Source organism: Pagrus major, chromosome 7 (genome assembly GCF_040436345.1).
Source record: "Pagrus major chromosome 7, Pma_NU_1.0".
In the NCBI taxonomy this organism is placed as follows: Eukaryota; Metazoa; Chordata; class Actinopteri; order Spariformes; family Sparidae; genus Pagrus; species Pagrus major.
The window spans coordinates 1,037,406-1,049,905 of record NC_133221.1 but is presented as its reverse complement, the minus strand read 5'-3'; the positions used below and the strand labels follow the sequence as shown (position 1 = coordinate 1,049,905).

Genomic DNA, 12,500 nt, shown 5'->3' with positions numbered 1-12,500 from the left:
TAATAAGCCTAGATGGACCAGCACACAGCAGGTATCATCAGAACATTTCTGGACACGTTGGATATGATCCCTACACTTTACAGAAAAAAGTGATTTTTCCCAGAGGCTGACCGGTTTGCCTGGCAGGGAGAAGATCAATATCACAAGTCCTGCAGGCTCCTACTGCACAGCTAGCTGCAGAACACGCTCTGCTGACTGATGTCGTATGAAATGTTACCACTCTGGTCTGTGTTGCTTTACATTTTAGCCAGATATATAAAGTTAAGTAGCAGAATGATCGTGTCCTCCAGACTTTAGATGGAGGTTTTTAATCGTGTGAGTTTTTTAAACTTCTTGACTTTATGTGTCAATACTTTCACGACTCGAAATTAGCTCTTGTTTTTTTCCTGATTTGACCGGTTGGATCAGCCGTGAACACAAAACATTGACATTTTCATAGCGGAAATAACTCCTGCCCATGTCTGCAGTTCTTAACGGTGACGTGATGTCACGTGCAAACAACCTATATCTGTATTATTATTATTATTATTATCATTATTATCATTATCGTACACTGCAAGAAAATAACAGTAGTGTTCCTCTGACTTTAACTGTCCATCACAACATGAATCATGTCTGAAGCACATTTGATCACAGTCCATCTCAGAGATGTTGAGATGTTTCAGTCTGAACGTTCGGACGGAGAAGAAAGAGTCTGAAGCTGCTGGAATAACAAACAGAACAGCGAGAAACAGATTGAGAGAAATTAAAGAACAAACTAATGAAATCAAGACAGAAAAAAAGAAATGAACAAAAGACAAATCACATAAAGAAGAAAGAAGACGTGTGGAGTGTTGCTGTAATCAGACCTCAGGCTGTTTCTTCTCAATTACAGCCTCCTACACTGCTCAGTGTGTGTCTATATAAAGACATGGACATCTCTGATTGTACCTGTGTGTGTGTGTGTGTGTGTGTGCGTGCATGTGTGTGTGTGTGTGCGTGCATGTGTGTGTGTGTGTGTGTGCGTGCGTGCATGTGTGTGTGTGTGTCTTGCCGCAGTGCCACATCTCTCCTCCCACTCTGAAGCTAAAAACAAACGCAGCAGCTCTCATTACACACACTGAGAGTCCAATCAATACACTGAGGCCTCTGGGGGCCCACACTGCACTCTCAGTGTGTGTGTGTGTGTGTGTGTGTGTGTGTGTGTGTGTGTGTGTGTGTGTGTGTGTGTGTGTGTGTGTGTGTTGTGTACACTCAGCCATAAGTTGGTCTGTTTGAGGCGCAGAGTGTGAAGTTGAGCTTCAGTCTGATAAACAACAAAACATCAGAAGAAAGATCACGGCGATGCATTCACTGTCTTTATGTTTGCTGTCTTCTTCTGTGATGCGTTCACAGTCCTGTTTTGTGTTGTGTTTGTCTTCTCTAAGTGCTTTCTCCAGCGATGCATTTACTGTCCTTGCTGGTGATGCATTATCTGTTTTTGTCTCTCTAATGTGCTTATTGTTTCTCTCTGAGCTGCGTTTGCTGCAGCGTTTCTGTTCTCTGCTCACTAACAGGGTTGGGCCTCGTCCATCGCTGAAGTCTGCCAGTCACCGACATCCTGAGACCTTCACTGTCGTATCACTGTGATTTAAAAGGCACAATGACGTAGTTTGTCCCCTCAGAGCTGCTGTAAGAGTTGTTGTTTGTGACATGTGGGGGGAAAAAACCTTACGTCTCCATGTCTGTTCATTATTTTCCCATTAAAGGAGCAGTCTGTAGGACTCAAGGACAACACAAATTGATACTGTTTTACTTTGTTTATATGTGGCTGACCCTGCCACCTCTCTAGCTTCAAACAGTGTTGTGGGACCTTATTTTCCTCTGAGAACAGCTTGTTTATTCAGTTATGGAGACAGTTTGTATTATTACCTCATTAATATGGTAAATATTAAAACTCTGACTTTGAATTTCTTCACCGTGCGGCTTTAAACATGCTCAGTTACGTTGGAGGCAGCTGTGTTTCTTTACCTTAGCTTCCTCAGTATAGCTAGCTAGCGTACTTGTTTCAAGCTTGTGGAGACGAAGACACTTTGAAAGCACGGGGATGTGTCGGTGGTGAAGGGAAACAGTTTTGCGTTGGTGATTAACTACATCAGCTCAATAAACAGAGTATTTGCTCTGTGGACCAGCTTCGAACTTTGCTGTTTAGTGATGCGTTTACTGTCTCCTCTGGTGACGCCTTCACTGTTCTCTCTCACGATGATGAAACTTTGTTGAGGCATTTACGAGCCTCTCGTGATGCGTTTACTGTCCTCTCTGCTGTTGTGTTTACTCTCTGGCGATGCATTCGCTGCCTTCTCTGGCCGTGTCTTTATACCGTCATGTCCGGCGGTGCGTTCACTGTTCTCTCTCTTGTGATGCATTCACTGTGTTCTTCGGTGACGCGTTTATACGACAATAAAAAGTGTTTTCTTTCAGGCGGCGTGTTTTCAGACGTGTTGTTGGTTTCTGTTGCGAAAACAGGATTCTGTCATCACACACACACACACACACACACACACACACACACACACAGAGTCTATATTTAGCAGACTGCTGCAGGAGAAACTCGTGAATTTTTAACTCCTCTCTCTCTCTCTCTCTCTCTCTCTCTCTCTCTCTCTCTCTCTCTTTCTCTCTCTCTCTCTGTCAGACATTTGGGGATCACCGTGGCAACCCCCTGGTTTCCCGTGGCGATTAGAGAGCCCTGTTACATCATCGTCATCATCATCATCCTGTCCTCACACACGACTGTACTTCTGTACTTGTGAGGACTTTCATTCAGACTAAATGTCCCATTAACGTGTTACAGAAACACCTCTAATGTTTCACTTGGCTGAGTAGCTAACCCGCCTGCGTCTACCTGCGCTGTAGTTTACCTGATAAATCATTTCATACTTACTCACCTCCCACTTATATTAAATTCACGCGACCTTTTTAAAATCCTACAGCTGTACTCCAAATACTTTTTTTGAAGTTGAAGTTGTGATTCTCTGTATTCTGAACCAATCACTTGTTTTTCACAGGATTGTGTTGAAACTTGTCCTGAACAGCCAAGAAACCCTGAAGAAACATTGATTGATTTCAATAGTTGTAACAGTAATCAAATTAATAACAGGAAGTCATTTTTTACCAGAATAAGGAATCTCCCATTTTTAAAAATTCACATCTCCACTAGTTTTAAATGTAGTTCTGTGTAGTGTTAATGTAGTTCTGGGTAGTGTTAATGTAGTTGAATTTTTTTTTTTCATGTGAAAGTGTTGATAATTCAAAGATGTTGTATTACTTCCGAAAACTTCACACAGATTTTCTTGGTCTCTTCGTCCTGGTTTGTGAAACAAACAGCCAGCGGGTGGCGCTGTTACAGCATGCTGTGAGCTGTAGTTTCCCCAGTAAACACACCGACCTCTTAGACTGTCGCAGCTGCAGTGTCTCCGGGCTCGTTAGAGGACCAGCAGCCCAGAGACACTCTGGCAGCAAGAGTAGAAGACCGGGAAGGAGGCCGGAGAGGTCGGGGTGTTTACCGGGGAAACTACAGCTCATAATGGGCTGTACCGGCTCTGAGGCCCAATGTTTGATTCATGGGCCTCATGACCAGCTCCCCTCAAACAGCCCAACCATCGGCCTGTTTGAAGATGATCTTCCTCTTCTTTCCTTCCTCCTCATCTTTCACCTCCTCCTGCATCATATTTTCTCTCCAGTCTGCTTCAGTTTCACCTCCTCTCTGTCGTTTCTCCTCTAATCTCTTCTTTCACTTCACCTCCTGCCCTTTACCCTCCCGTCCTCTCTCATCCCTCAGGTCTCATTTCATTTCTCCTCGTTCTCCTCTCATCTCTCCTCACCCCTTCTCTCCTTTCTCACCATCTCCTCTTTCCTCTCTCCTCCTTTTGACCCCTCCTCTCCTTTCTCTGTTTCCTCCTCTCTCCTTTCATTACCGACATGCCGTCAGAAGTCTGCAAAGAGGGAAAAAAGCTGTTTTGAAGCTGACTGAACTGTGACACACGACTGGTCAGAAGTTTGACAACACGTCCATGTTTCCAGTTTAAGTCCAGTGAAGAAGCTGAAACAGTCTGTAGGTAAACTGTCCGGCTGTTGAGTCATCAGAGTTTGAACAAATCAAACGCACCACAGTCAGCTGTGAACGCAGCTTCACTCTGTTGGCTGATGATGGAAAAGTCTTTTACTCCTGATGGATGAAGACTCTGATCTCGTTTGTTTGTTCAGAGATGAAGATGAAGTGATGAAGAACGCCGAGCAGCAGAACGAAGACGAGAGACCAAACCTCCGAGGAAACAAATGGTCAGAAGGTAACACACACACACACACACACACACACACACACAAAATCTGGAAAACTACTAACCTGTGCACAGGTACAGTGTGATGTACCTGTGCACAGGTACAGTGTGATGTACCAGCAGCACCTGATTAGAAAGATCAAACCACACATGCGTTACAGAACGAGACACTGAACACAGAATTATTCGCCTGCCGCGCACAAACAACAACTTCTAGCTCCCGTGTTTTACTTCCTGTTTACTTCCTGGTCATGCAGCCACTGAGCATGTGCAGTAGAGTTTCTCTGATTCAGTTTTGCGCAACTTTGAAATCTTTTTTCTGACCTCGAGGGAAGTTCAACAGATACAAACCTGTATGAACCTTCAAGGATCGAAAATTCATAACAGAAAGAGCGATGCAGTGTAGTGATGCATTATGGGTAACTGGGTGGATGATAGTGTTTTGAAAACAAAAACAGAGAAGAACCTGCTGAAAATGTGTCTCATAAAAACATTAAAGTTTCATGTTTTTGGACGGACGGACGGACAGACAGTCAGACAGCCAGCCTCCCTCTGAGGTTTCCTTTAATTAAAACCACATTTTAAAGAGCTCATCACTTCCTCCCCCTCAATTAACCCTCTGCCCCGGCCAATCAGACGCTATCTCGTTAAGGCGGACCCCGTCAGCAGCGAGCGGTCACCTCTCTAATCTGTCTCTCTCTGCGGGACAGGAAGTGCCGGACAGCTAATTAGTGCTGAGCGAAGCGGCGTCTCCCCGCTGAGAGCCCGAACTCGACCTCCATCACCAAACTTTACTGAGAGCAGGAAGACAAGATCCTGCAATAACAGAGAGGATTGTGGGAAGGGAGGGGAGTGTCTGTCTGTCACCTGAACAAAAGATCCAAACTTTATTCAACTTGAGCTGGAAAACTTCTGTTGAAGAGATTAACACCATGGAGACGGTCAGGAGGTAGACCGAGCCCTGCAGGACACCAGATGTGTCTTCGTCAGTCTGAACAAGACAAAGAACTGAAAGTGCAATAAAGAAAAACACTACTAGTGTAGTCCAGGATATAGACGCAGCCGTGAAGGTAATATTTATCAGAGACATCAAGTTTTCATTCTTCTGTTGTCTCAAATGAACCAAACTTCATTCACTTTTTAGCAGATTTTATAAGTTAATTTCAAACTGTAACTTTTAAGTGTTTATTTAAAGTGTGAAAACAGAGATGAGTCTCCTCCTCAAGCTTACAGTCCAGGACGTAGACCGAGCCCAACAGAATCATGGTAGATCTTTGACACCTTTTAAACTCCTCCGACGAAAAAGAAAAGGAGAGTATACATCGAACCTAGAGACAAAAACTGAGATTTCTCATTGAAATATTAATACAAAATATGACGAGGACTAAAATCCCCCAAAAGAGCTTAAAATACCATTTAAAAAGACACAAGCCTGCAATTGATGCAAATGTTAACAAAGGAAGATTAAAATTAATGTATAAAACAGCACATTAGCGTTTATGTACTCCAGGACATAGACACGGCCGTGCAGGTGAGACTCATTTCAAAGAGACGAAGTACTTTGAGCCGTCTGGCGGCTGTGACTCGTTCTTTGTGTCGTCGCCACCAGATCGAATGTTACAAAAGATCCAGACTTTTAGCAGATTTTAGGGATTTCATTAGAAAGTACAGCTTTTGCTCACCTTCAGATCGACAGGTGCGTAGAAGGCCGACAAAATCAGGACAAAGACTCCTGCTCACTGTCCACTTCACCTGAAATCAAGTTTAATGACAACGTTTCAGTACTTAGACCTTCATCAGGTTATCTTATCTTGAGATAACCTGATGAGGGTCTAAGTACCAAAATGTTGCAGGAGTCTTTTTCCTGATGGAGTTAATTAGAAAAACTTAATTTAAAGTGTTAAAACACTTCATGCCTTGTCTTCAAACATGTGGTCCAGGATATAGACGGATCCCGACAGGAAAAGACGAAACGTTTTTTCCTTCAGCTGAAAGACGTTTTTCTTGTCTTGCGTTTCTCGACATGTTTCCGCCCGCAGAGATTAAAATAGAACCAAAGATCCTAAATGTATTTAATAAAGATGATCTGATGAGTTTTTCTGAAATCCTCATTTATCTTTGTTTTATGAGGTATTTAATGTAGATTAATGTGGAAAATTAATTAAAACAATACAATAGAGCTACAACATGAAAAAGTGTGAAAAAGTGAAGGGATCTGGATACTTCCTGAATACACTGCATGCTCATTGTTGATTTGCAGTTTAAAGTTGAGCAGAGAGAAAACAGACACGTCGTCGTCTTCAGACAATATTTTATCATATTTTCAGGTTGTTACAATAATTAGCGTCATGATCATCATCAGTCTCATAAATAGATCCGTTGATTCTTCATACAGTTAAAGTCATATCACAGCGTATATATACAGATTTAAACATTACAAACAAAAACAAAGCAACAGGCCGAGTCGCTGCCCAGCACGTAGACTGATCCCGCTCAGTCAGCTGCTGAGAGAGAAGCTTCAGTGTGTTTTCAGTGCAGCTCGACCGGCTCGTTTTAAATCCATGTCAGTAATGTTTGTTTTAAAAGATGTTCAACACGAGACTCGTTTCCTGTCCCGAGTCTTTGGACACGTGAAGCTGCAGCGAAAACAAGTCGAGTTTCTCTCCCTCACATTTCAAAGTCCTAACATCAGACTGAAGTGTATATTTCTTGCAGTGTACAAACAAAAATGAAGCAGGAATATACAGGCAACAAAAAACACAGTCTGGTACAAGCATGATGTCCAGGATATAGTCAGAGCCCGGTCACTGGAAGCAGCCTGTGGCAGACATTCAATCCAGGACGTAGTCAGAGTCCAAGACATGAAACAAGGCAGAACAGACAGGAAGTGTTCAGCTGACTTCCTGTCAAGATAAACTGTTTTTTTTTTTACAAACTCACAAAACAGAAGCAGGTTTGAAGATACATCCAAATAATAAAAGCAGGAAGTAGACCCGGCCCGACAGATGAATAAACTCGGTTTTTACTGCACCATGTTGGAGGAATGGAAATGTTACCAAAAACTAACAGTGCAAGATAAATTACAGTTCATGTGATCCAAGATATAGACACGGCCCAGGAGATTAAAAAGCTGAATCATCATAAACCAAAGCAAAGAGACAGACGATCGGTTCTGTTCACAGGGTCAACATCAGAGTCTCGGGACGATGGAGGGCAGCGAGGACTAACGACTCAGTTTCCACACGGTTCATCCAAAAGACAAATAAATGATAAAGCAGCGGCTCGTCGACTCGTTCTGACCAGAACGTTAAAGATTCAGCCGTTAATAATCATCATGTGACTGAAGCTTGTCTCCAGTTTTCATGCATTTACTTTTTTAATTTCAAAATAACCGACAGATTGGTGAACGTTTCTTTAAACCTCTGATTAATACGCCCTAATTACAGTTTATGGATGAGGACTATGAATCCAGCAAATAGTCCCAGCCATGATCCATTTTACATCAGAGTGTATGAAAAGTAATAAATAACAGAATGAGTGCAGAACAGACTGACCGTCTTCATCGAGCTACTGGAGAAGAAACATGCAAGTCCAGGAAGTAACCACGGCCCGACGTACGAACAGTTGATAAATGAAAGAGAACATACGAGTACAGTACGTTTGTGCTCCATGACGTAGCCACGGCCGACACCAGCTGAGTTTCAAAACAAAGTCGACAGAAAACAATCACGTCACCCTGAACGTTCAGAAGCTCCGTGTCGAGCTGATATCGTGAAGCTTGAAGGTTTTGTGTCTCCTGTTGATACCGACTCTGAAACAAAATCTGACTCCTGAAGTTCACGTGAAGATAATCTGGACCTTCAACAAGACTGATTTTAGATTTTACACGAACATTACCAAAGTCACCAAAGTTTGTTGGTTATTTAAACGCAGTTACACCTAAAGAAAGTGTTTGATTCCTTCCCACTGCCAGGAGACGAGTTTCACGTTCTACGTCACAAACGTGCAAAAGAAACAGGAAACGGTAGAAAGCAGCAGATCGTTTACATCATCCAGAAGACGATGGCGGAAGTAGCTGAGGAGTGAGACATCTCGCTTCTTTCTCATCTCTGTTGAGAGTCGCACATGCTCAGTACCGCCTGGTCCTGACACAGAGGCCTCTGACCATGTGACCTGAGACGCTCCGCAGACTGTACGATGTTGGAGCTGCTCAAAGGACACGGATTTAAACGTTTCAGCAACACATTTGTTCATGCGATGCCTCGTGTATCCTGTTTCTGTTCTGAGCATTAATTGTGCACGTCGTCAGATATTAACGTGATATGTTTAAGTATGAATCTGGCCCAACGGGTGAAAGCATCGTGTTTGACGAGGAGGCAAAAAAAAAACGTGTCCACCCGGCTGCTGATAGTCGGCACGTTAAAGACAAAGGCCCGATGTCAGCAGACGTTGGTGTAACTCGTCTCTTCCAGTGTCCTCGTGTAAGAAAACACTTCAGTCAGTATGAACAGGAGACAAGTGTCAGTTTAGCTTTCTGAGAAACTGGGAGCTGAACTGTAACTCGTCCGGAGCAACGACGGTTTATTCTGACATAAAAATGTATTATTGATAACACAACGTCCACACGGGGCTTTCAGCTAAATCTCATGGCCTTCATCCACAGCTGATCTCTGCTCAGTCGTCATGGAGATGATTTAGTAATCGCCTGATAGGAAATAAACCATCTCCATGACAACCAAACAAACAGCTTTTTCCACGGTGACGAAAGAATCAAACTAAAAACTTGTTACAGTCGCTGACACAACTCAGGCAATCCAGGAAATAGACAGAGGTCCCAGGTTGTTAGTGTGATTACGTTGCAGACAGGAAGCTCAGGAAGTAGCCAGATCACGACAGAGTTACTGCACACAGCAACCAATGAAATGACTCTGTTAAAGTACAAGGCATGTGTATTCCAGGACGTAGCCAGGACCCAGCAGACAGACATCAGATTCTTACAGGTGAGTTTGGCCAGCGAGTAGACACCACCGACGCTCCGTGATAATGTGTGTTTCCAGGTCGTAGCCAGAGGATCTGAGTGGTGCAGTCTAATTACAGTACATTCAACAGCAACATAAATGAGCTGAGCACAGCTTTTCCATTCCCTCTGCTCGTCTCTAACTTCCTCGCTTCATCGTCCCTTCACCAAAACACAACAGAGGGTAAATTCCAGAGTTTAGTCACAGCCCAGCAGACAGACTGAGGTGGTTGAAATCATCGGGCTCCAGTCAGTAGTCAGAGCCCACAGCAGGTCTTAGGTTGATGAATGCAGAGCGAAATGTTGTTTCCAGGTGTTAGTCTGAGCCCAGCCCACATCTTCCAGTTGAGGTGATCTATAGTGAGAAGGAAGGGAATGGACGGATGGAACCAGGCGATAGTCTCATCCCGACCCGGCCGCTCCGCCACCAGGACTGCTCTCTTTACTGAGACGGACTAATTCCTGGGACAAAACCTCCAGGTCCTGCAGACAGAGACGGTGTTTGGTTAGAAAAATGACATCATGTTTGTCTCCATGACAACCAGGCACCTCCATCCACTCATGAAGACCATGTGACCTGATCAGAAGCTCCAGAGGAGATCAGTGAGCCTTCAGGTGAGACCGTTTCAACTTTTATCTGACGAGTCGTCACAGATCGATAACTCAAACATCACATCTGTCTGAAAACAAGTGACATGAAATATCAAACGCCAACCTTAAATTATTACATTGAGATTTTTCACGATCTTCATTTTTCTCAGACTGGATTTTATGATGCTGGTATTTTTTCACTGTTTTGGTGTGGAGGGGCGGGGCCTGGTGGGAGGGGCCAGGAGAGTGTGATTTGCATATGTGCATACTAATGAGCAGTCCAGAGGTTCTGCTCTCTGACAGTAACGTCCTCCAGACGTTCACCTGAAATCTGTTGTTCTCTCATAAAACTGAGCTGGACTGAACTTCATTTATCTCATTGTTGTCCTCTGATGTGAGCTGACGTCAGCGCTCTGATAGCCAGCGCTAACTAATGTTCAGATTTCAGAGCTGAAAATCATTTCCCTGACGATCAATCGACTGATTACACTGCAGAATATTTGGAACATTAACCTTCATGATTCCTCACAGACGATGTTTTTCAGTCCGACCGACACATTTAAATTTACAGACTTAAATATCTTGTTCCGTCTTTACTAGAAATACACGACTGCTTATTAATTTATACATCGTTTAACTGGAACAAACAGGAGTTAAGAGTGTGTGTGTGTGTGTGTGTGTGTGTGTGTTACCTTCTGCAGGTGCATGTTCTTGGTCAGCTGCTCCTCCAACATGTTCTGCAGCTTCTTGTTCATCTCTCTCAGATTCTCGTCTCCTGGTTTCACCAGATCTCTGAGGACCGAACCCAGACCTCCTCGGTCTCCCTGAGAGCCTCCGTGACCTCCGACTGCAGCGCCCGACACATCTGAGGAGACGACAGCTGATCATTCTACTAGAATCAATAACAACACTTGTTTCTGATTGATTTCCTCTGCTGTCACTGAATCCACCTGCAGCTGATTCACTTCATCTGGAATTGTATTAAAACACAAAATAATGTGAAGTTTCTGATCCGTCCAGGTTCTGTTCACCAGATAATCTCCACAGATGAACTCCACTCTGATGTTTGAAGCGTAAATTAAATGTGTAGCAGTAAAAAGCTAATGCTAGGCTACAAACAGACGACATCACGGTCACATGACTTAAACGTCTCCACCACTGAGCGTCTTACTGCACAATTACTATCCAGGTTTTCTATAAACTGATCAATGTACGAGTTGTAAAGTCAGAGTCAGAACAGTGTGTAACTAAAGTGGCCTGTAAAGACGGACTAGTGAGCAGATGAGTCTCCGTGTTCGCTGTGAGGACGTTTAATGTCCCCGACAACCTCTGTAGCCTCATTCAGACACTTGTTAGCAACCGCTAACCGTTTTTAACACATGAAGAGCTTTATAATTAAACTGTGGACATTAATGATGAGTTTATATGTTCAGCCTGTAACACACCTTATTTCACTCATTTAACTGGAAACACATCAACACACTCAGACTTTGAGACGAGGGGACAGGAAGTGCTAACATGCTAACATGCTAACTGATTTACAGGTTTTAGGACTCATTCCTGCAGCACTTTATAACACCTGACAAAATACCACAAACTGCTGCTACAGTGTCTCCTGGACATTTTGCCGTGATGAGACACACACACACACAGAGACACACACACAGACACACACACACAGACTCACACACAGAGAAACATCACGACTGGAACAGAAACAGAAACGATAAAACAGTCTAATAAAATCCAGTCCAAGTTAAATATGAGGAGCTTCAGAGGCTGATGGCAACAGAAATAAAAACCATGTAGTGTTTTGAGTCCAGCTGGAAGCCTGAAGAGACGACAGATGGCAGAAACACAAACTGCCTGAACACAGACGACCAGGACCGACAGACTGGATCTACACGTCTGACCCGACTCCCTCTGATTCCGTCTGTGTTCACTGGACAGGCTGAGGTTTCTGATCGACTCCATGAAGCTGGAAGACCAAACAGTTCATCCACTCTCAGACCTCAAGGAGGTTCTCAACCTGTTCAGCTGTCCACATACTTTTGGCCACACAGAGTAAACAAGATCCTGATGAACAGAACCTGACAGACAAACTGAGGGAACCACTGACCCACAGGATCATTATCCTTCAGACAACAGAGGGGGAGGAGAGGAGAGGAGAGAGGAGACAGGAGAGGGGAGAGGAGGAGAGGAGAAGAGACAGGGGAGGAGAGGAGAGGGGAGGGGAGGAGAGGAGGACAGGAGAGGAGAGGAGAGGAGAGGAGAGGAGAAGAGACAGGAGAGGAGAGGAGAGGAGAGGAGAGGAGAGGAGAGGAGAGGAGAGGAGAGGAGAGGAGACAGGAAAGGAGAGGAGAGGAGGAGAGAGGAGGAGAGAGGAGAGGAGAGGAGAGAGGAGACAGGGGGAGAGGAGAGGAGAGGAGGAGACAGGAGAGGAGAGGAGAGGAGAGGAGAGGAGAGGAGGAGACAAGAGAGGAGAGGAGAGGAGACAGGAGAGGAGAGGAGACAGGAGAGGAGAGGAGGAGACAAGAAAGGAGAGGGGAGGAGAGGAGAGGTGAGGAGGAGACGGGAGGAGACAGGAGAGGAGA

The 12,500-nt window shown here is 44.2% G+C and overlaps 1 protein-coding gene across 3 annotated transcripts in view; it reads right to left on the bottom strand.

Moving 5' to 3' along the window:
- Positions 1–6,592: 6,592 nt before the first annotated feature.
- The window catches only part of gripap1 (GRIP1 associated protein 1), a 35,358-nt gene continuing 29,450 nt past the window's right edge, over positions 6,593–12,500 (bottom strand). For all 3 annotated transcript variants that reach the window (XM_073470815.1, XM_073470816.1, XM_073470817.1), the window contains 2 exons: positions 10,599–10,771; positions 6,593–9,798 (listed from right to left, as the gene is read on the bottom strand). In XM_073470815.1, the coding sequence (XP_073326916.1) occupies positions 9,718–9,798; positions 10,599–10,771 (254 nt within the window). In that variant the 3' untranslated portion in view covers positions 6,593–9,717. The remainder of the gene's footprint in view (positions 9,799–10,598; positions 10,772–12,500) is intronic.